We start from the raw sequence: 24,877 nt of genomic DNA, 5'->3' as shown, positions 1-24,877 counted from the left end.
AACAAATGCCGCAATTTAAGACAACAGCATTGAGCTATCATGTGCACATTTCCGGCGCCATGTTGTGTGTATACAACGTGCTAATACCGCATAATAGCGTCGTGGGGGTCTTTTGTAGTTTAAATTGACTGCATTAAGGAACCACCTGGTTGGCATTCGAAAAATTCGGCCCGACAAAAGGAGCACACATTCCACGCATAGCTAACGGAGAATCAGCATGGACACTGTACACTGATTTGGGGACAACAACGGGGCATAAAAAAGTAAAGGGTAATTACTCAAAAAATTAACGAATATAAGAAAAACTTTATATAAGAAAAAGTTTTGATAAAACTTGTAAACGAATAAAATAATATCTTTCTGTTCTACTCTTTGCAGTGGTAGTTCGGGTTTCCATTTTTATACTCGCATGGCATTGGGTGTGCGAAAGAGGGCGCAAGACTAATAATACGTGGCAAGAATAAAATATTATTTTATTTACTCATCATAAAACAGCCGTCGGAAACGAAAAGACGGATGATTACAAAGCGATAGAGGGCGACATCACCACAAAATGTTTTTCTTTTTTGTGGGCGTGTCTCACACAGGCCCTTTTCGAAACCACAGCTTCGGCTCCAGATTCGGATCAGGCTAGCTTGGCCCCGCGGTTGTTTTGACAATTGCACGAGCTGGTTGTACGCGTTCAGGGCTTCATCAGACGAGAGAACAGAGCCTGAAGCCGAATCCAAAGCCAAAACCGTGGATTCGAAAAGGGCCTAAGTTAAAAAAAATAATAACAGTAACGATTACAACAACCAAACTTGACATCCAATCAGACAAGATTTGTGTATTTGTTTTTGTATAAAGTAAATGTTTTTCTTTAATATATACTTTAACACCTGAAATCAAAAGCAAGAAATAAATATCCATAAAAATAAACAAATAATATTTCTATTATACAACAAGTCTACATGTTCTAAAGTAAACAAATATTATAAAAAAATAAATTTCAAATAAAATATTTTCTAACATTACAACACACATAAGTAGGATTTGAAACTTTGCATGGTGGAAATACGATATAGAAAGGTTTGCGGTAACACCATGTAATGACTATCTCTAATGAGTTGGGGTGGTTCTGAAAAGAACCGTTGGTTTCTACTCCAACGGTTGAAACCAACATATATTTTTCTAAAATTTACTGAAACACTCAAAGTTTATTTCATTTGGTGAACAAAAAAACATTTACAAGAACCGATTTAATTCAACCTTTTTCTTATATCAGCCCAAACTGTGTTGAATTTACCCAGTAGGTTTCCCCTTCCTTGAAATACTTTTTAATATTACCAAAAAGTTTCCCTTTTTGGGTCTAATTCCTGAAAGCATTTTCACACAAAAATACGTAAAATTTATTCGGCAGTTCGTAAAACAGTTGTAACAAGATGCATAATCATATTTTTGATAAAATTATTAACTTCATAATTTTGTTTACATTTTGGCAAATAAATGTTCACATACACTGTATAATGATCGATTGTTTCACATCAAAAAAATCATAACTTTCATATTTTGATTTTAACTTAAGTTAAATTTACCCCACACAAAATGCATCACACTTTTATGATATATATTTAACTATATATGACTTTTTAACAAAAGAATCTTGCAGCACATTTCATATTTAAAACCAAAAATCAGATTTTTGTATCAGCAACAAAAAACAATGGTAACATTTAAAGGATTAGACCATTTTTTTCTAGGGGGCGAGGGGCACTTCTGATCAATTAAAACTATATATAGGTTCTGTTTGATTTGTTTCTTAAACAGGCCCCTTTAAACAAAATTTGTTAAAAACCTACATCAGGTTTCGATATTACACCTTCATGAGTAAATAATAATAATTATAATAATAATAATAATAATAATAAAGAAAACTTGTAATGCGCCATGTCTGTCACAGGTGACACTCCTGGCGCAGGAACCCTAACAAAGCTTACAACTGAAGAAACTAATTAAACAAAATAAACAGAAGGAGAAGCAGCTGGTGTGATGAGGTGGCTTTTCAGTTGGTTCTTGAACGTGTTGAAGGAAGTTTAAAACGTTTAAATAAAAAGTATAAAAAAAGGAATTTCAGTTGCCGATTATTTTTGTAAATATACCGTACATAATGCATAAAAAATACTAGCAAATATTTCTATTAACTATATTGACTGTTCTGAAGGAAATAATTTCTAGTACCACCCCAAAAAACATTGAAAGCATGCATTATTTGTTCAGAATGAACATAAAATAGATAAACCTCTATGATACCACACGGGTAAAAAATATATGTTGTACCTTGTTTGCTCTTGTTCTAAATACCATAAAATATAACAAATTTTCATTAAAATCAAAATGTTTAAGTTTGTTGAGTAGGAAGGCAGTGTCAGTTCCCCATTTCTATACAACCAACAAGTATAAATAGACTGTCAAGTTTACATTTAAGCTCTTTTCACCCGACAGCAATCTAACAAGGGTCCCTTGCTTAATTTTAGCATGGTTAAAGGCAGTGGACACTATTGGTAATTACTCAAAATAATTATTAGCATAAAACCTTTCTTGGTGACAAGTAATGGGGAAAAGTTGATGGTATAAAACATGAAGTGCCATAGTTTTCGAGAAAGACATAATTTTCCACGGATTTGATTTAGAGACCTCAGGTTAAGAACTTGAGGTCTCGAAATCAACCATCTAAACGCACACAACTTCGTGTGACAAGGGTGTTTTTTCTTTCATTATGATTATTATCTCGCAAGTTTGATGACCGATTGAGCTCAAATTTTCACAGGTTTGTTATTTTATGCTTATGTTGAGATACACCAACTGTGAAGGCTAGTCTTTGACAATTACCAATAGTGTCCACTGTCTATAAAACATTTTACCAAATGCAACTTGTATGAAAGGACAAAAATGTTTACACTGATTCACTAGGGACCTTGGACCATTCAAACATTTGTGTCCTTTCACACGAAGTGGAAAATTGTAAACTTTCACAGCCATGCTAAATTAACAAGTGACCCCTGCTAAATTACTGTTGTGTGAAAAGGGCTATATAATACACTTGTTGTAGTCCAATACATACAGTGTTAAGTACGTTTATCACACAAGCGCGAGTAGAATACGGAAAAATATAGCGCCTCTGCGTCCCATATCCAATGAGACCGAAGGCCGAGTTGGATATGGGACGCAGACGCGCTAAATTTTCCGTATTTCCACGAGTTATCTTCAAGCAAACTTGGCCCGTAACCATAGAACACACAAGACGCAGGTAGTGATATTAGCCCGCAATATACGTTTTTATCACTACTCCATTCTGCGAATCTGATTGCAGCGTACCTGAAGATAAACATGTATACATATCAGCATTTATATGAAGCGCCTTTTTCCCAAGGTTACAAAGCGCCTACAGAAGATGCAACAAAGAAGTCCAAACTCAAGATGTTCAAATGAAAGATTTGGCAGGTGAGATAGTTGCTTTTCTAAAAGTAAACTTAAGGTGACCAAGAGCTTTACTGGCAGTTTTGGAGGAAATTAGGATGAAATCCGTTTTATCCACGTTTAGTTTGAGTTTATTGGCCACCATCCAATGCTGAATGTCTTTCACACAAGCAGATAAATTGAACAATGCACATTCTGCATCTAACGGGATCTTTGGGTCAATCACATTGATGTTAAAAAAGAAATAGCACTTGTCCTCTCGTGTGAAAGCTATCATTGTGAAATAATAACCAAGGGCCCTCAACAGGGATCCAAACTTCAACAATTATTTTTTTAAACCATAATATGTAGAGTGGATCTGGACCAACGACCCTAGCTATGGTGGTATCATAAAACTCTCATGCAAAGAAAATTTAACTACTCAAAGAAATTATTCCGTAAAATGAACAATCACGACCTTTACCCATCTCAACTTGTCTCAATTTGTGACTTGGTTTTTTAATGCTGCACCATGTTTTTGTCCAATAAATATAACTAGTAAATGTTTTAACAATACGTTTTTCAGAAGATGTCCAGTTTTGATTAACCCCTTTGCACCAAACGTCACATGGAGATACTGCACTGTATGCCATGCTTGCCATTTTGGGGGGGTCAAATTTCACTTTAATAAAAATTACAGCAATCACGGAAATGCTAGGTGGAGTTCATGGCACACTAAAATTGGCCCCCGAGCCAAATTTCATAAAGTTGCTTGAAATGAGCAGGATACCAGTCACAAATTGTACACGTGACATATTAGTGTGGCTGGTAACCATACTCTGGTAAGCATAATCTTGTCGTGAACCTTGTACTTGTTGCGCTTAAACACCAATCCAACGAAAAACAAATTGGTAGCCCTCTATTGAAAGAAATAACAATGCGGTGTCTTTTTGTGCATAATCTAGGCGCTGAAGACACCGCAGCAAGTGGCGCGAGGTACTCAACACTTGTGCACCCTGTGACGCCCAGATTGGTGTGTATGAATATTGGCCCAGCTGAGTCGGGTCAAAAGGAAGAAGCAGTGTTGAAATATTTCTTTATAATGCAAACATTTTTGTGGAAGAACAATTTTGTATAGCCTTGACTATGAATTCAGTTCTCTTCATTGTCTATTATATGCAAAATGTGTAAAAGTTCAAAGCTCCTTAGGCCTATTAATATGGTAAAAAGTTGATGCCACCAAATAAGCACAAAGGGCCGACCGATATTTTCACCAATTACCAACTGTGTCCAGTTACTTTAAAACTGCCTCAAGACCAATACTTAACTCTTCAGTTGTAGAATGAAGTAACAGCTGAACACGCCGCACAAACAAGAGCAGAAGATGTACGACGACGTCGTGCCAGTAAATTCCACTGCCATGCCAAACAGAAATGAGGACAGTACTTCGGACAGGACGTACGCACTGTCCAGTAGGGCTATGTTGGAGCCGATTCCATGCAGCCTGAAGTCTTGCAACTCTACGTCCGTATAGTACATCTGCAAAAATAAATAAAATTTGGGTTGAACAAAGAAGAAATTGAGTGGATTCGGACTTGCAGGTGATAAAAACAAGTTCTAACTAACCGCATTTTATCAATATAAACAACAAGGGAACCGACTGGGTAACTTTTTAAATGATTTTTGGAACTGACTAGAGTGGGATTCGAACCAATGACCTCCGGATTGATGTGCCGGCGCTCTACCAACTGAGCTTAGAGATATCTAGCCCTATATTGGTGGTGGTGTCCCTATTACAATAACCGTATCAATGCGCTTGACTACAAAGATAGTCGCGACTACATGTATTTCAAAAACAGTCGCGACTTCCTGCTTGGTGAACCAACTTTGTGGCTCAACACTATTCACGACAACATAATTACTTACAAAACAGAAATCAGACATAAGCGAAACAATCCTGCAATCCTTTCAGCTTGAATTTTACCTTATTGTGCTTGCCACAATGCCTCTTGAGAATTAAAAATCAGTCGCGACTAGTGTCAAAGTCATGACTATTTGAGGTGCGGCTAGTCGAGTAGTAATGTTCACTAGTTGCCTAGGCCTAGTCGGAATAAACCCTATTATAATAGAACACTAACCTCTTTCCTCTGGTGGTAGGCCGACAACAGTGTGAACGGCAGTGAATTCGTCGTCGCACTCGCAAACCCCGTGAAGGCTACGAGTAGCATCGTCATGGAGATGTCTTCGACGACCAGCATCAGGGCGGTCATCAGCGTAAACGTCACCATGCCGAAGAAATACGTCGCGATTGGACCGTACGAGATGATCAGGTGGTTCAGTACAAAGGAAAACAATGCAGATGTGATGCTCTGGAAGAGTAGTCCGACACTCGCCATTCTTATTCCTGGGGGTGAATTAATTTGAAGAAATTAGGAACTTAAACAGTATCAACAATCTGTGGAAAAATGCAGGAGTAATGTCTGCCATTCTTATTCCTGGGGGATGAATACATTTGAATGAAATTAGGAGAAATAGTATCAGCAATGGTGGCTGAGGAAAAAATAAGAACTAAACATGAGTAATTTGGTTGATTCACTCACTCTCAATAGTGGACTTCTAAAAAAATTGATTAAAGGCAGTAGACACTATTGGTAATTCCTCAAAATAATTATTGGCATCAAACCTTTCTTGGTGACGAGTAATGGGGAGAGGTTGATGGTATAAAACATTGTGAGAAACGGCTCCCTCTGAAGTGCCATAGTTTTGGAGAAAGAAGTAATTTTCCACGAATTTGATTTCGAGACCTCAGATTTAGAACTTGAGGTCTCGAAATCAACCATCTACATATAAACGCACACAACTTCGTGTGACAAGGGTGTTTTCTTCGTGCATTATTATCTCGCAACTTCAACGACCGATTGAGCTCAAATTTTCACAGGTTTGTTATTTTATGCATATGTTGAGATACACCAACTGTGAAGGCTAGTCTTTGACAATTACCAATTGTGTCCACTGCCTTTAATTGCCTATGGTCTACAATCCTGGACAAAATGCTTGGGCCAACCATTCCTAACGACATTCTCTGTATACTTCCCACTGACAGAAATCATTCTCTCCCCCGTCCCCTGTCTCAATGTTGATTGGAACACAGAAACCTGTGCAATCAGAACCAACATTGAAAGGGGGCAAGGGGGCCCAACGAGATACATGTATGGGCGGGATTGTAGCTACAACCTTGCTCAACAAGAAACTCAGTACTCAGCTGAAACGTATTGCTGTATTTTTCTTTTAAATTTGATTAAGCCTTAAAGGCAGTGGACACTGTTGGTAATTGTCAAAGACTAGCCTTCAAAATATGCATAAAATAACAAGCCTGTGAAAATTTGAGCTCAATCGGACGTCGAACTTGCGAGATATGAATGAAAGAAAAAACACCCTTGTCACACGAAGTTGTGTGCGTTAATTTGGTTGATTTCAAGACCTCAAGTTCTAAATCTGAGGTCTCAAAATCAAATTCATGGAAAATTACTTCTTTCCCGAAAACTATGGCACTTCAGAGGGTGCCGTTTCTCACAGTGTTTTATACCATCAACCTCTCCCTATTACTCGTCACCAAGAAAGGTTTTATGCTAATAATTATTTTGAGTAATTACCAATAGTGTCCACTGCCTTTAATGATTTGATCTTGTGCATTAGGCTACTCACCATCTTCATATAATTTTCTTGGCAACGAGTTCACAGGCGATTCCGGGTTACCATGGTACATCGCTTCCCCAACATAATCAGTGAAGTACATCCTGAAGCCGATCACGGCCATACAAGTTAACAAGTTCACCAAGCAGAGCTTACGCAAAACTGCCGGCATAGTTCTCACGCTCTGTATGGTGTCAGCCAGATACAGTTTGTACGATTTTGGAACGAGATAATAAAATAAACCACAGACGAACGTTATTGGGATGTTAATAATTTGATACATAATTTGAGTTGGAAGAGAGGGGCGGCGGCTGATTGTTCTCACAACTGGCATGCTGAGGTGGATTGAGGAAGGCGTGTTGGGTAAAAGTTTCGGGGGGATCTCTTCGCTCAGCAGTGAGTTGTTCGGCGGGTTACCGTTGAGGGTTGTTGATATCCCGTTTTGTTTGCCGTGAGGATGCGCATCTTGTGGTTGGTCCGTTGTCTGGATGCTGAGCGGCTTATCTTTAGCAATAATGAGGGAAGGTATGGCAGTGACGAGAAATAGAATAAGCAAGATTGCGAAAAGCATGTGCTCCTGTCCACCTAGGACCTGACTTAAGTATGTCTTGTTCCAATCCATGCAGAGGACAAAGTACCCAAAGCAAGAGCCAAGACTGAGCATGAAGTTGAAGACTGAGTACGCCTTGTTCAACTGATCCTCCGTCTTGCTCTGATCGGACAGGAGAGATTCGATGGGCATCAAGGCGATCTGGGAGCCGAAATCAAGAAGGATGACAGAGAAAGCGACAATCGCGAGACCCACATGCCTCCCTGGGATCAAGGTGTTCAACCTCTCTCCCAAGAGTATTCCATTTGGTAGCAGTATCAGCGCTAAAACAATACAGAGGATGACCAGGAAGATGATTGGTTTCCTCCGACCGTAGCGACTGGTGCACTGATCGCTCGTTGTTCCGACGCAAGGAAGAACAAAAAGCGCCAAGAGGGGGCCGGTCGCCATGATGATACTCATCCACGTTTCGGAGAAGCCCGTCTCAAGGAGCATGGGAGGAAGGTAGCTGAACGCTGCGGAGACGCAGAGCTCCACCCCGCACGTGAATAAATTCACCGTGACGAGGTAGGTGTAGGTGAACTGGCCAATGGTGTCCCTCTCCATGATTCTGACTTCTGGCAAGGCTCAAGGCGGTGGGTCTCGTAGTCGTAGGGTCGCAAGGATGCAGGTGGGCAGGGACTCCACTCCCAATCCGTATCTGTAAGGAGGCATATTATCAGACCATTAATCATCCAAAAAAAATCATCAGGAAGAGGGCTCAATTTTGTTAAGCTGTTAAGCAAAGCTTCACAAATTTCTTTGCTAAGATGAAATTAAGTCGGGCACCAGCAACAGCAATGAAGACTTCATGTAATTTGGGCTCGAAACCTTGACTCTGCTAAGCAATATTACTCTGTGCCCAACAAGTGTTTGTGCTTACTGTAGGCTTTTACTATGATATTGGGTTCTACATCATAAAAACAATTTCATGCAGTAAGACAACTTCTCCCCCAGAAATTGATCTAAAAACAACTTCAAATTTTGCGTAGTCAGTTCCCTACAGTGCACAATGTAGATCAAAAAGGCCCATTTTTGTACACATTTTTTGTAATCTTCAGCACATTTTTAGCCACACTCCCCTGTGTGGATTTCCCCCCAAATTCAAGCCATGCTTTTAATATACTAATTGTAACAATTTACATACATCACACAATTTCTTAAGCGAGATATTTCATCCACCGTCCAACCAAAGTTTAGTTTCACCAGCAAATAATAAATTGGAACTGAATGTTAATTCTAAAACCAATGGGGTAATGTAATTAACAGTTTTTCTGTGACAGCTGTAGCGAATTAGAATACATTGGCAAATTGAAAGCATAAACCTTTATTGATATTAATATTATAATAGCAAATATATATTCTTTGGACGAGCAGGTGTTTATTTTATCGGAACAATTGTAAAAAAAAAATCAATAGACAATGTAATGTCAAAGTCAGATAGTGAAACAAGTCTACTTATTTGAAACCTAACATCTATTCATAAATACCTCAGACAGTTTCGCTATTCCTATTGGTGGAGAGCGCGTCACGTGGGTGTGTATGACCGGTAAAAAGTGACACACGACCTCGCACCTGTTCGTATGAGACAGTTTCTTCATTCCTATTGGTCGAGAGCAACTGCTGAAACAGTTGTGCCACATAACGCGATACGCGCACAGCATTCCCTTATAAGGAGGTGTTTACCCGAGGGCGACGGAGGGCTTTACTATTTCATAGCTGGAGGGGTGTTGTGATGAAAGAAATCATTTAACAATTATAATTGTTGCGCTTATTTTACTTTTTGACCAAAAAGTGATGATGTTTTTGACAGAAAAGGTATAATGAATGGGAATCAAAGCGTGTTGAATCAGTTTTCAACTAGTGGTTTAAACCCGCCAAGGCCTGGTTTTTTATAATTTACCTCGAATCCGTCTCGGTAAAGTTATCAAGAACAAGGCCTTGTTGGGATTAAACTAGTTGAAAACCTCTTCACCACACATTTATTCCTTTATTCATAGACGCCACACTAACTATACTGAAAGTCAATAAATACAATTTTCCCCATGTTCCCTCTCCCACCCTATTTTCTGTCCTTACTCAATCTACCCTCATCTCTCATCTCTTCTTCACATGTTCCTTGTTGTATCCAAACATTCTGTCACTCATCTTCATTCAGGACCAGATAAACTGATGAAGTTTTGTTCTAATTAAGTTCTGCTAATCAAGTACTCTGCTTTTAAAGGCAGTGGACACTGTTGGTAATTACTCAATTAGCATAAAACCTTACTTGGTGACGAGTAATGGGGAGAGGTTGATGGTATAAAACATTGTGAGAAACGGCTCCCTCTGAAGTGACATAATTTTCGAGAAAGAATTAGGCTAATTTTCCACGAATTTGATTTCAAGACCTCAGATTTAGAATTTTAGCTCTCGAAATCAAGCATCTAAATGCATACAACTTCATGTGACAAGGGTGTTTTTTCTTTCATTATTATCTCGCAACTTCGATGACCAATTGAGCTCAAATTCTCACAGGGTTTGTTATTTTATGCATACGTTTAGAATACACCAAGTGAGAAGACTGGTCTTTGACAATTACCAATAGTGTCCAGTGTCTTTAAACTGCATAGACAATAAAACTCCAAACAATAGATGAGTAAGGCCTGTACAAACGGCAGATGGAGCAGAGCAACATTACTTGTTCACGCAGCCACCATTTGTTAACATTGATTGGTGTATTTGAGTTGCCATACCACATGGTGCACTGCATTCAATTCACAACTAGTTTAGCAAACAGTTTACTGAAGTCTGCACAATGCAAAATATAATGAATCAATACTGTGTGTAGGCCTAATTGTTTTTCTCTCTCATTCATTTGTCATTTTGGCCAGAAAGCCAGAATGTCTACTTTCAGATAGTTGCCAACAACAGGCCCTGAATTCTGTTTATGAAAGGGCACAGCTATATGAGGACAATGTAAATTTGTACAGGAACTTTGCAAAGGGCACCACAGCAATTAAGCACAGGGCACCAAGGCAATTAAGCACAGGGCACCAAGGCAATTAAGCACAGGGCACCACAGCAATTAAGCACAGGGCACCAAGGCAATTAAGCACAGGGCACCAAGGCAATTAAGCACAGGGCACCAAGGCAATTAAGCACAGGGCACCAAGGCAATTACTCACAGGGCACCAAGGCAATTACGCACAGGGCACCAATGCAATTAAGCACAGGGCACCAAGGCAATTAAGCACAGGGCACCAAGGCAATTGCTGTAGGTGTTGTGGGCTATTTTGAAGCCAGTAACAAATTACAGGCATTTTATACAGATGACTTCTGCTGACATGTTATTGTTTTTTTGTTTTTCCAGTTAGCACATTGTTTTGCGCTTTACGATTTTTAAGTAGCTAGTAGTCCCAGCTAGCCTATTTTCTATACCATCCGCCCGAGTAATAGTTAAAAAAGCAGGACAATTCTTTTCAGAACTGAGAAGTCTCCCAAACCCCCGAACATCTACTCTGTCTATAGCAAGACAGTTCTCTAAGAACAAACTCTACCAGGCAAGTTGGATACACACATGGATGGTGTTACCGCAAACCCCCGCTGCAATTGGTTTGCAGCGGGGGTTTGCAGGGGTTTGCAAGTGTTGTCATGTTTGTTTGAACAACAACAACAACAACAACAACAACAACAACAACAACAACAACAACAACCCTAAAGATGTTTTAATTTTAGAAGAGTGAGCTGGCCTGAATAGTTCTTACTTGTTTATGTCATGTTAGTAAGTATTAAAATACAGTGTTCTGTACTGATTGTGTGTGGTTTAATAAAAAACTAAAAAATTACAAGTTTGTAAAACATTAATTAAATGAAAAGTTAAGCATGTTTAGGAATTTCAGTATTTGGCAGCAGGCAGGAAAACAAGACAGACACTAGACAGGACAGGAGAACATTATTTAACAATTATTAACTTAACATTTTAGTCGTCAGTATCCATGGTAAAATCATGAATGGAGGTAGAATCTACCTCCATGGTGACTGAGGTAAAACCAAATTAAAGCCGGTTTTAACTGGTTTGGAACATCCACATGCTAAGTTTTAATAAACCCAGTTATGACTTTTGCCCAAATTTACACCCCTTAAAACTACCCAACTTACCTCACTTTATCGTCTGCTATACACACCAACATTTTTCTTCAACATGTTCCTCCATTTTGCCATGAAAAGCTTACTTTTCTTCATATATTTATCATCGGAAGTTACATTGTGTCTACAATATTTTGGACACGTCGTCCGTGTGTGTTCTCTGTTGCCTTCTGCAAAAGGATTTAAGATTTCTTGCCAAGTTGCAACTCTATGCCTGATTGAGAATCCATGAAACGTTATCTTCAATGCAATGGATCTGTATTCGCATATGGGTAGTTTTCGTAATTGGACCAAAGTTAAAAAAAATCTCTGCACGTACGCGACTCTTTGGTCGAACATTTGCTTTGCTCTATTTGGTTTACGGGCGGCATGCATGATCACTTTTTATCAATAAATATAGATCAATGGCATTTATATGCATGAGGGGTTTTGGAAGTTTGAAATGGGTGTGGACGTATATCTTCCAGCCCTACGTTTTGTCCCTTTTAACTTTGTTGTGAATTCTTACACAATTTTCATTGTGGATGTGGGGGCCGGGTGTGGTGAGAATTCGGAACCAAACGATCAATGCAAAACTTTTCGGTTTGATATTTTTTTTACAATGAAAAAAAAGGTGTGGTATTTTTTCGGTGGTCTCTCATACATAAGTAAACAAATTAGTTGATGAGCCTTTTGAACTGACTTTTCATCCATAGTTAATTTTAGAACACAAATTCAGCCATTATAACGATCATTTCGGTCTTCACCACAAACTAAAAAATTGTGTTGAATCTGTTTCACTTTCCATTTCCAACTTTTTTTTAAATAGCCGTCGGATCATGGAGGAAGGAACTAATTTCAAAAGAGGGCGCTGTTCATCATAAACAGTCTCCTGATTATCGACGGTGTAATAACAACCTTATAAACCATATGACGTGGAACATTTGACTGGGAAATCTCACATTTAAGTTAATCATTTCGGCCCAAAATACGTGGAGATATGAAGTTGTAAGTGCATCTGAGTTAGTTGACTTTGAATAGAATAGGATTTTAGTTTTAGTTTAGGCGATCGTCACCTGTTTCTAAATAAAAGTTTACATTCATTTTCAATCAGTGTTTTTTAAATTATCTGTTGTTGTTTGTATTGTGTATTTTACTATTACTAGTACTATTGTGTATTTGCCAATGAAAACAAGTGTTTTGACCCTAACCTAAACTGGGTTAAAAAAAGCTAAATAGCTGAATAGTGTCAATTAGAATGGAAAAGTTTCCGTATGGCGCCACCACTTTTTCTTTTGATATGAAATAACATAGTATCTAATTTACCTCAATGAGATATCCTCAAGCCATTTTTTACACTTTCGTTAAACAGTATTTCCCAAGGCCCACACTTTGTGTATCACAACTTACATATAAAATATTGTGAATTGATATTGTTCTACTATTTTCTCAAAAAGTAAAGCATTTCAACGAAATATTATTCCATGAAGTTTTCATGGAATAAAATTTTTTTTTACAGAAGTCTTTCACCATCTGTAAACCCTGTAAGTTATTTGTAAATCGGTGAACTTTTTTTTTTTCTGTTCCGAAAGAGTCCACTGGCTTTAAGCAGAAAATATTGCTTGAAAATTTTATGCTGAGCGAAAATGGAAATGATACTAGTCACAACAGAACAATGCTTGGCTGGTGTGGTAAGCTAAATATAATTATTTGTTGTTGTTACAAGCGGCTTTAGCTGCTGTGTTCTGCTTAGCAGCTCTATCTACTGTTTAATTGGTACAAATGTTGGGAACAACCAATTCATATTCTAGAAAATGAAAATTCTGTAACCTAATTATCTTTTTTTTTTCAGGTAAATTTCGATAAAAGATTCAAAGGATGGACAGAGGAACTCGGAAAGATTTGTTAGAAACGATAGAGAAGCAGAAAGATCAACTGGGTCGATACGAAGGCAGACTTAGAGGTTGGTTAGGCAATGAGAAACAACCGAATACATAGACAACTCTTGTTAAAACAAGGGCCCAATTTCATAGAGCTGCTAAGCACACAAAACTGCTAAGCATGAAATTTCTTCCGTGAAACAAACAGGATTACCAACCAAATTTCAATTTGTTGCATTTTCCATGTTAATGGTATTCAGCTGTTGTTTGCTTAAATCCTGAAAATCACGTGGATATTTGGTTGGTAATCCTGTTTTTATCAAGGAAGAAATTTCATGCTAAGCAAATTTGTGTGCTTAGCAGCTCTATGAAATTGGTCAAATAAATAAGAAGACAGCAAAACTAAGAAACACAGAGCAGAAATTAGACTTGGTACTTCAGAATGTACTCTTGTAATTATTTATAAGAAGAACCTCTGTATAACAGGAGCGTTGTTAAACAGGAACATAAAACACTACCTGCGAGGGTAGAGGTTGATATTGTGAATGAAAAAGCTTTTGGAGCGCCGCGGCAGCTCGGGGCTATATACTCCTTAATGGGAGCTGAGAAAGATTAAAGGGATGTTATTGGCCCAATGACCAGGGGACTGATGTAAAGCGCATTGATACGGTTTATTGTGAAATGCGCTATATAAGAATTTGTTAAAAAAAAAAAAAAAAAAAGGACAGCAAAACAAAGATACTCAAAGCAGAGAGATTTAGGATTTTGGAATGTACTCTTTGTTATCAGCATCTTTTCTTAACAATGCACTTTATAACGAGAGCAAACTGTAGTTGTTCACAACCTTCGACACTTTAATTTAAACATAGTGTAGCAACTCCAAAACTCTCACTTCTCCAACAGAGAAGTATGAATTGACTTTTTGCTTGTCAATTAAATTGCTGCAGCCAAATTATGCCATTGCGATTTAATGATTTTGACAGTATTTTTTTGCATTTCTCTGTGGGATTGGTTGTAGTATAAACTTTATATAATCAATGAGCTTTGAGACTGAACTTAACAATTTTTTTCTCCTTGCGATTTTTTTCTCCTTGCTGATAACCTTTTGTACTTAGTCTTTCATTAAAACCTGATCGTCTTTCATTCAAACCTGATCAAGTGTTCTTTTCTTCAAGATGGTAATTCGTCTTCTTTTTCCTTGCACTCAAGATGTCGTCCAGGCCTACAAAAGCTTGAGCAAAGAGAAGGAAGCTCTGGAGGCCAGCGTCCAAGCCTTGAGTAATGCACCCCCTCAGAGGTTGGGAGGCGCATCCCAAGGATCCAAGCCCAAGGGGCAGAAGAATGATGGAGAAGAAGGGAAGAAGGAAGAGGGAGGTGGTGAACCGAAAGGTACCAAAGATGAGGTACGTGTAGAGACCTTGCATTTAAACATTGTGGCGGCGTATCATGGCCAACAGTCCAACCGTCGATTTTACCAAACTCTTCCTATCTTAGTTCTGTATCCACAGACAAAAGGATGCGCAATGAACTCAGTACCTAACTCAAGATAGGATAAATCCTGTGTTTAGTAAAATCAACCGCAGGGCTCAATTTTCCTATAAGCACAAAAAATTGCTAAGCACATAATAGTAATGTTTAACAGAAACAGGTTATGGGAGTTGAGGCATTGCAGTTCATTAGACCCAAGCTCTAGCGTGTGGGTTTGAATCCCAGTCATGAGACTTGTGCACTTGAGCAAGGCACTTGACCATAGATGCTTCAGAAAAAGTTGGGAAAGTAGCGCGGTGTTAATCGGTCAGACAGTAGGAGGGTTGACCATGTGCTGTGAAGATGCTTCAATCTGTGCTTCATTTTTGAGAAATTTCTTGTGAGTATTTGTTTTTTTCTTTTTACAATTTTTAGGGTAAAGATGGCTCAGATACGGAATCAATGGAGAAAGAAGATCACGTCAACTACCAGCAGCTTAAGGACCAACTGAGCACGCTCACAACTGCCCTAGCAACGGTTACCGGACAGAAATCCAAGATGGAGGCAAGCTTCCAAGCAGACAAGAAGAAGCTTAGGGTAGGAATACTGTTTTGAAGATTTATTGTTTTATTTTATGTTTTTATTGACAAAATTATTGTTGATTAGTTACTTGATTTAAATATTTATTGACTTATTTATGGTTGATTGACTATTGGTTATTCACAAATTTATTTAGGTTGATTATTTATCGTTGATTTTTTTTTTTTAGTGAATGGTTTATTGATTTTTTTGTTTAGGATTGATTGTTCTTTGATCTATTGATTGAAAGATTTATTGGGTTTGTTTTACTTCAAGATTTCTTAGTTTACTGATTTATGGATTAAAAGTTTTATTGACTTCTGAATTTATTGACTGAATCTGTTGACCTATTTGTAGAAATTAATTGTCAAATAATCCCACTCAAGTCAAATTTATTTATTTGCTGACAATTTTCTTGGTCTGCAGCAAGAATATGAAGAGTCTTTACGAAGTCAACAAGAAGGAAGGGAGCAATTTGAAGAAACCAAAACCAGACTTCAGGAGCAAATCAACGAGGTAAGACATGAACAGTCTGAAAGGCAACACTGAAACAAGGCAGCAAGTCAAGTCAAGACAAAATGTTTCCCATAAAATATTACAATATAGCGACATTTGTAAAGCACTATGCCTCTAAGCGCATAAAGAGATCAATAAAATATACAGAGAATGAAAGATAGATAACAAGTAAGCAGCTTCAAACAAATGAGTTTTAAACAGAGACTTAAAACGATTTTGTTTTTGTACTTGCAGTCTCGGAACAAGTTGAGGCTTCAACAGCAAGAACGAGAAGCTGAACAAGTCAACCATGCCGTGATGATCAGAGAGTTACAAACGCTGTTGACTCGAGAGAGGAGTGATAAAGAGCTATTGGAGAACAAGGTAAATATATTAGACAGACAAGCAGACAGGTTGTTAGATTAATAGACAAACAGACAGGTCATTAGCATGATAAACAAACAGACCAGGTGTTGAAGGGAGGGAGAAGTGATAAAGAACTATTGGAGAACAAGGTGGGACAGATACCTACATTAGACAGACAAACAAACAGACAGATACATACATTAGACAGACAGACTGACAAGTCATTAGGTTGACAAACAGACTAGGTGATGATCAGATATTTACTAGCTCTGTTGACTCGAGAGAGGAGTGATAAAGAGCTCTTAAAAAGAAACATTAGACAGACAGACTGACAGACAGCCAGATGAGATCGTAGACAAACAAACCAGGTGACGAGGGGACAGCTGCAAACACTGTTGACTCAACAAGATCCAATAAAGAGCTAGTGGAGATCAAGGTGGGACAGATGCAAACATTAGACAGAAAAACAGACAGATAAATACACTGGACAGACAAACAGATAAATACATTAGACAGACAAACAAACAAATACAAACATTAGACAGACAAACAGACAGATCCTGTAATACCTGGTGGTGAAGGGAGAGATGTAATTTAGACAAAACGACCAGGTAGTTTACACAATTCTGGTCTATAGTGTTTCATTTTTTGTTTGACAACTAGATTTGCCAAAAGCAATATTGTTAAATTTTGTTGTTGTTTATTTATTTCAATTTTTGTATTCTTGCAGTTGAGTGACATGGAAGATGGGTTAGCGATTGCGCAATCACAGCCGGACAAGTAAGACAGTCTTATTCTACTTTCCAATGTATTCACTAGCATTGTAACTGGGATGATGTGCACTGTATAATTGATCTTGTTCCATGATAAGTTAATACCAACTCATTTCAATTATGTTTTTTTTCTGCTCCCTTTTTTATGTGAAGGTCTGCAGCGTATGAAGAACATGTGAAGCGTTTGACTAAAGATCTTGAGATCTTCAAAACGCAGTTGAGAACGGCCGAAGAGAAAGCTTCACGACCCTCCCCACTTCTCCTACAACTCCAGAAGGAAATGGCGGAGATGAAGGTACGTACGTTCCCGGCCTTACGTGGCCCCTGTACCCCCTTTCAATGTTGGCTCTCATTGCGCGGTCTTATGCGCTCCAACGGACAGGAAATTATTATGGTAACGTTGCGAATGGTTGGCCCACGCATTTTGGCCGAGATTGTAGATAAGTAGAAATTGAAACAAACCCTGTACAGGAGTATGATTTGAAACTCTGAATATAACTTCGGATTTGGAAACCGTGATCGCTGATCGCTGTAATCCAGTTCCATGCATCTGGTCGATCCCGTCTTCGACCCTGCTAAGATGGTACACTGCCGTCAGACTAAAGGTCCAAGAACACTAACACGAACAAAGACTCCACAACTGCTGGCCCGAAACTGTGGAACAATATACCATCTCATATCAGATCAATGGACACTGTTTGGTCATTCAAAAACAACTTCAAAACTCGCCTGTTTCCACCTGCTCTCTAAATGTATTTGTTTTACATTGTTTGTTGCTGAGCGCCATGATCTACAATCCTGGCCATATCTCGTTGGGCCCCCTGCTGTATATAACGTCAGGAAAGGGTGGCCTAAGAATTTTGGGCCGGGATTGTAGATGGAATGGCGCTAAAGAGATCCTGGTATTCGTCTTCTTATTATTATGTAGGCACAGCATCGGATACAAGTGGAGGCGGAGCAGCTTAAGGCGAAGGAGTCGAGAGAGATCTTAAAGCAGCTCAGGGAAGCTGAAGAGGAGAGAGTCGCTACCCTGGAGAGTAAACTCGCTGAGTTGTCGGAGGTTGTCGGAAGTTATGATCGAGTTAAACAACAAGATCTGCAAGCTATACAGTATGTGGGTTTTAATAATAATAACAGTAATAATAGTGGCTTCTTATATAGCGCTCAGGTCCGTAACTCACAGACGCTCACACAGCACTTCATCATTATTATCCTGGTCACTAGGCCATTTTATTTCATTCCTTTTAAACCCATCTCAGCTCCCTTGGAATTATTCAACCTGTGCTGCCAAATAAATAGAGCACCAAGCTAAATCAACTCCTCATATATTTGTATTTCTTACGCTTTATTATTTTGGCTTGCAGACGATTAAAAGAGCGCATCGTCCAACTTGATCTTGAAAACACGGCCCTCGCCAAAGCGGTCAACAAATTTCAGAGCAATCAACCAGAAGAGATTATCAACCCAGACGCAACGGTGTCCGAACTGACGGAGAAAATCCTTAACTTGAAAGGACTTCTGAAGCTGGCCAGTCAGAAGTCAGAAAAACCTGTCGACATAGATGGTAAGGCCCCATGGCTTGATCGCCCCGTCATTACGTGCTGAAGTATACACCAATTATCTCATGTCTTTGTGCACAAAAATAGGCACAGGTACACAGCAGCAGTGGCACACGGTGCCCAACCCTTGCGTTCCAGGATTGGTGTATGGGACATCCTTCAGCATGAGTTGTAGCAATAGCTATAGCCAACAAATTCAGATCCGTCTAAGAAAAATCATCACTGCTGCATTCTGATGGTTTTTGTTCAGTACGGGAAAACGCCGTTCAAGTTTCACCACAAAAACTCAGAAACTACACATCCCTTCACCAGTTGGTGTGTTTACATTAAATTACTTGGGTCATTAAACTTTATAGATGAAGGGTAAAATCTGCCTGGGGCAGGTCAAACAGTGCCTATACTTGTCTTTGCATAATCCAAATAGGACAACTGTTCGCAAAAGGAATTACATAGAGATGACAGGTGTTAGTTGTCAGATGAAAGGAATGTTTTTATTCTAACCTCTTTCTTTAGTCTGTTACCTAATCTTCTTTTTCATTACTCTCCATAGATTTGTGTAACATTGAAGACCATGCAAGTCTAGAGGGCCACCCTAATCATAGGTCTTGCCAGCAAGAGTTGAAACAGTTGAAGGATGAGTTTGAGAGATACAAACTTAGAGCACAGGGCGTCTTGAAGAATAAAACAGTCAAGGTTGGTTTTGTTCCCTGTGTGCTTTTAGGTATTGTTGTATGGGTTAAATGGCACTAGTATTTATTTCAACTGTGAGCAAGTATCAATTTGACTCTATGCTCTAAAGTAATTCATAATGGTTAGGAAGAGCGTGGTATGAGTGCATTTGACTAAAGTGGCCTATGTTTTAAAGCCATTATACACTTTCGGAACAGAAAAAAAAAAAAAGTTCACAGATTTACAAATAACTTATAAGGTTTACAGAAGGTAATGGTAAAATACTTCTCTTGAAATATTATTCCATGAATATTGTTCTAGATGTCATAAGTTTACATTCATTGTTTCTTATACTGTTATATTTCTTTATTTATATTTCAATATTGTATCTTGTACTGTTTGTTGAAATCTTGGCCGAATAAATAATAATAATAATAATAATAAATGCTTTACTTTTTGAGAAAACATTAAAACAATTATCAATTCTCGACTACGAGAATTACGGATTTAAACACATGTCATGACGTGGCGAAACGTGCGAAAACAAGGGTGGGTTTTCCTGTTATTTTCTCCCGACTCCGATGTCCGATTGAGCCTAAATTTCCACAGGTTTGTTATTTTATATATAAGTTGTGATACACGAAGTGTGGGCCTTGGATAATACTGTTTACTGTAAGTGTCCAATGGCTTTAAGGAAGAGAGGGTGTGTAGTATACTAAAACCACATGTTTTTTTGGTAGGATACATCCAGTAACAAGGAGATTGAGGCCTTGCAGAACCAAGTCAGTGAAATGAGGGAACGCATCTCAATTTTACGACAACAACTCGACGACGAAGAGGCCAACCACAAACAAACGGTAAATGTTCTAAAATAGCACTTACTGAAACAAGGATTTGTAATTGCCAAAACATTGCATTCCCCCCCCCAAAAAAAAGGTTACTTCCAAATTCACTCCTCCAAAAACAGCTGTTCAACCATTTTCAAGTATCGAGTAAACTAAAGCTTTGTTTTTTTCTCTTTTCTTTAGGTGACAAATTACGAGGACAAGATTTTCAAATTGAAGGAGCAACATCGCACAGCCTTAAGTCAAGCAGAATCAGAGTATAAGGTAATTCATTAATCGATAAGTCAATATTACTGCGACTGTGACGCTTAGAAATCCAAAGAAGTTCTGTTTTCAAATTTCCTTTTTTGCCACTGTTTAAACCAACCTGTAAACCGTGTCACATGATGTTCTGATTACATTTTCAAATATTAGTCAAAAGGCATTCTCCTCCCCTCCCCCCCCCAACCCAACAAAAAAGGAATGGACCTCGATCACTTGTGTATTTACATCCAAATCCACAAATGTATGTCTTAGTTTTCAGAAAGAAAACAAATTGTTGCATGACATTTTTTTGTATTAAACCGAAAGATACAAATTTTCTTGTGCTCTTCATTGTCACAATTTTGCTCCAGATTTTCACTTGCGGCAAAACTGGCATTTTTCCATGAAAAAAATTGAAACCCAGAAGATTACAATTTGTTACCATAGTAACCTGGTATTGTTTTTCTGGTATTTGTTTTTGCGACTTTAGCACAGAGCAGCCGATATGGAGCAGCAGATCCATCGGCAACGAGACCGAACGATGGCGCTACTGGCTGAGAAAGCGCAAGAGATTGACTTGCTACGACAACAACTCAACAACCGATTTGGTGGGACTACCATGGAAAGGTATATGCATTCCCAATGGGGGTCTGGGAGCCAGACAAGCATAAACTCAAGGGTGGTCAATCACTGTCAAACACAGATCTCTATCTCGGGTTTCCCAAGCTTAGTCAGTTAGTGCTAAAACCTGCACAGGAGGAGGGCAGTTTGCAGGTCATTGCTATTATCATTGACCGAGGACACCACTCGAAATAAAAGAAGATTTTTAATATCGTTTATATATATATATATTATTTTTAGTGACTACAGTTTGTCCCGACAGACTTCTAGTGACGTCTTCACAGACGATGAAGACAGGCCCAGGTCCGAAGCAGCAGAAACAGTCTCACAACTCCAGGTGTCCATGGTAAAACATTTTTTTAAAAGAAATTCAACTTCAATCACTGAAAGTGCACTCTTTCTCCTGAAGACACTCGAGCATAACAATCGAAATGTTGAGAACTTACACCATCGGTTCTTTCATGGACAACGTGTTAAGGCCAATTTTTTCTTGAAGTTTATTCTATCAAATCGCTATCACATCCCTGTTATAAAGAATTTTGAATGCAATTTTTCTTTGATGTTCTTATTTCAGGGTAGAGTAAAAAAAATGTGAAATTAATCTGAAATATGTCATTGCCTACAGGTTCAGAGTAATAACCCATCCTTGCTCCACTTTGCCGAGGAGCGCGCCCGACGCGAGGTTGAGCTCTCTACAATAAAGAAACAGAAACAGCAGGTAGAGGGCGCTCTACGGCAGCTGCAGGAGAAACACGCAATGGCTGTGCAGCTCCACGAGGAGCAGTTGGACGAGTTGAGGGACGAGGCAGAAAGATGGAAAAGGAACAGGTATTATTATCCTAATTTTTTTTTCCCCGGGGGGGGAGAACTTGTTTTCTTTATATACATGAAGAAGCTTGGCCCAAATGTAATCGTAGTACTCCATCGGGAATGGGGGGGGGGGGGGGGGCGCTGGATATGCAAGTCAGAACTTTTAATCACTGTAAGCCGTTTACCCATTCAGTTTTTACTTCATATGCTTTACAAGTATTCCTTCGAATAACCATTATTGTTTGCATATTTTGATTGCATCTACTGCAGGTCTAGGGAAGGCACAAACTTGGAATACTTGAAGAACGTGGTACTGTGTTACCTACAGACAGAGAGCCACTCGAAAAGACAACAGATGTTCAGTGCTATATCAACCATCTTGCAGTTTACACGAAGAGAGGTAAAGGTTTTCTACATTTTAAAACCACAATTTTTTCAGAAAATTACGTATGTTTGTTCTACTTTTTTGAAGGGTTTGGATACTTTTTGTACAACAAAACACAAACATGTGTACTGTGGTAATCATAGCACAAGATTATATTGTAGGCTGGCATAGGGTATATCCTTTAAAACCACAGATGATTATATTGAATGGTCAGACAGTAGGAGGGTTGACTGTGAACTGTGGTATTTATGACACGATCATATTGCAGGCTGGCATAGTATATATCTTATTCAAAAACATTGTCATTGATCAAACAGTAACACAATGAGTAATAAAAGATCAATGACAAATATTTTGTCTTCTGTTTTATTTCTATTTTCTACAGAAAGAAGGCGTTCTGAAGAAACAAGGCGCATCCTGGTGGGGATATGGGACCACATAACCCTCCAAATTATTATTCATCTTCAATAAATTAATATATTTTTTTTATCATATTAATAATGGTTAATGGTACCAAAAAGCTAAACTTTGGGGCGTATTTATGTTGATCTTTTGCTAAGCCTTTTGTAAGTGCAAAATCGAGATAGGAAGGAGTTATTAAAAAAAACTTGCGGGAACCATTTTGTGTAAAATCTCCTTTTTTAGGAGTGTTGGCTCTGAAATGTGGTTTTGACATTTCAAACAGTATACTCTGCTTACTTCCGGAGAAAGAATATTCTGGCTTTCTCCTGAAGATGAGCAGAGGAAACTGTTCGAAATGTCAAAACCACAACAACTTTGCCTCCAAAAGAGATTTGTACCTTCAAGCTTATTAATTATTGTTAATTCATATCTTGTTTTTCACACACCAAGCAAAACTGCAAACACCACATTGTATCGCTAAAGAAATAGCCTCTTCTTTTGTCATTCAATAGCATAAATGTGACCCCCATGCCAAAATAATAATTTCGAAATCTGGCACTTTGTTGAAAAAAGTAAAATGGAAGTTTTTATTTATGGCACCACCAAGAGCCATTGTTTAAGCACCGGGCATCTGTTTTTTAATTACAAAATAACTTGTTTTTTTTTATTATAAAATAACTCGGGTGAGCCACTGACAAGAGCTACACGAACGACCACTCACCGCTCTCGTAGTGACGTCGTGTACCCGGGGCCAGCCCCCACGTGACCCACTCCACAAGCAGGGCACTGGGGGCTGACCCAGGGAAGCTAAACAAACGCACCCCAAGTATGTTTTAATGCTCAAACTTGTAGAGTTACTACAAAAAGTACACCATTCTTTAAGTCCTTGTATTTGAATTATAACGTGCTCTAGAGTACCCTAACTGAACTCCCTGCAGAACAGAAACATAGTGTATGTTTTAGGAGTTGACAATTTTAATTTTTAAATTTGGGGGAAAGATTTTAAATGGTGTCTTCCTATTTTTATTAAGCACATTATTTTAACCGCATTATGAAATATTTAAGTTGATGATCATAATAAAGGTAAAGGTTATACAACAAGGAATCGGCTTGTTCATTTTTTTCTTCAATCATATTGTTAGATTCGAACTGAAGCTTTATTAATTCTTAAGTTCATATACTAGCACCAGAGCTAAGTTTCCATCTGAAAGCTCACCGATTCTAAAGTTCATACCAGTACCAATTCTCCAGAGCGAAGTTTCCATCTGAAAGCTCACTGATTATAGAGTTCATACCAGTACCAATCCTCCAGAGCTAAGTTTCCATCTGAAAGCTCACTGATTATAAAGTTCATACCAGTACCAATCCTCTAGAGCTAAGTTTCCATCTGAAAGCTCACCGATTATAAAGTTCATACCAGTACCAATTCTCCAGAGCTAAGTTTCTATCTGAAAGCTCACTGATACTGAAGTTCATACCAGTACCAATTCTCCAGAGCTAAGTTTCCATCTGAAAGCTCACCGATTCTAAAGTTCATACCAGTACCAATTCTCCAGAGCGAAGTTTCCATCTGAAAGCTCACTGATTATAAAGTTCATACCAGTACCAATCCTCCAGAGCTAAGTTTTCATCTGAAAGCTCACTGATTATAAAGTTCATACCAGTACCAATCCTCCAGAGCTAAGTTTTCATCTGAAAGCTCACTGATTATAAAGTTCATACCAGTACCAATCCTCCAGAGCTAAGTTTCCATCTGAAAGCTCACTGATTATAAAGTTCATACCAGTACCAATCCTCCAGAGCTAAGTTTCCATCTGAAAGCTCATTGATTATAAAGTTCATACCAGTACCAATCCTCCAGAGCTAAGTTTCCATCTGAAAGCTCACTGATTGAACAGTTCATACCAGTACCAATCCTCCAGAGCCAAGTTTCCATCTGAAAGCTCACCGATTATAAAG

General features: G+C 38.5%; 2 protein-coding genes across 2 annotated transcripts; one reads left to right on the top strand and one right to left on the bottom strand.

Annotated features, from left to right (window-relative positions):
* Nucleotides 1-3,229: 3,229 nt before the first annotated feature.
* On the bottom strand, nucleotides 3,230-12,005 carry LOC117305369 (solute carrier family 45 member 3-like). Its single transcript, XM_033790238.1, has 4 exons — nucleotides 11,858-12,005; nucleotides 7,141-8,378; nucleotides 5,574-5,839; nucleotides 3,230-4,974 (listed from the first exon to the last, which is right to left on the bottom strand). The coding sequence occupies exons 2-4, from the start codon at nucleotides 8,282-8,284 to the stop codon at nucleotides 4,759-4,761; spliced, it is 1,626 nt and encodes a 541-aa protein (XP_033646129.1). The 5' UTR covers nucleotides 8,285-8,378; nucleotides 11,858-12,005; the 3' UTR covers nucleotides 3,230-4,758.
* A 704-nt stretch (nucleotides 12,006-12,709) lies between these two features.
* Nucleotides 12,710-24,015, top strand: LOC117305000 (GRIP and coiled-coil domain-containing protein 1-like). Its single transcript, XM_033789675.1, has 18 exons — nucleotides 12,710-12,832; nucleotides 13,677-13,787; nucleotides 14,914-15,107; nucleotides 15,607-15,768; nucleotides 16,177-16,266; nucleotides 16,501-16,629; nucleotides 17,342-17,391; nucleotides 17,538-17,679; nucleotides 18,313-18,494; nucleotides 18,749-18,948; nucleotides 19,494-19,636; nucleotides 20,353-20,469; nucleotides 20,641-20,721; nucleotides 21,191-21,327; nucleotides 21,562-21,667; nucleotides 21,947-22,149; nucleotides 22,402-22,531; nucleotides 22,902-24,015. Exons 2-18 carry the CDS (start codon nucleotides 13,703-13,705, stop codon nucleotides 22,956-22,958), a joined length of 2,208 nt encoding a protein of 735 aa, XP_033645566.1. The 5' UTR covers nucleotides 12,710-12,832; nucleotides 13,677-13,702; the 3' UTR covers nucleotides 22,959-24,015.
* Nucleotides 24,016-24,877: the final 862 nt, after the last annotated feature.

Source organism: Asterias rubens, chromosome 22 (genome assembly GCF_902459465.1).
Source record: "Asterias rubens chromosome 22, eAstRub1.3, whole genome shotgun sequence".
Classification (NCBI taxonomy): domain Eukaryota; kingdom Metazoa; phylum Echinodermata; class Asteroidea; order Forcipulatida; family Asteriidae; genus Asterias; species Asterias rubens.
The sequence above is the reverse complement of the archived record's forward strand: the minus strand, read 5'-3'. Positions and strand labels throughout refer to the sequence as shown.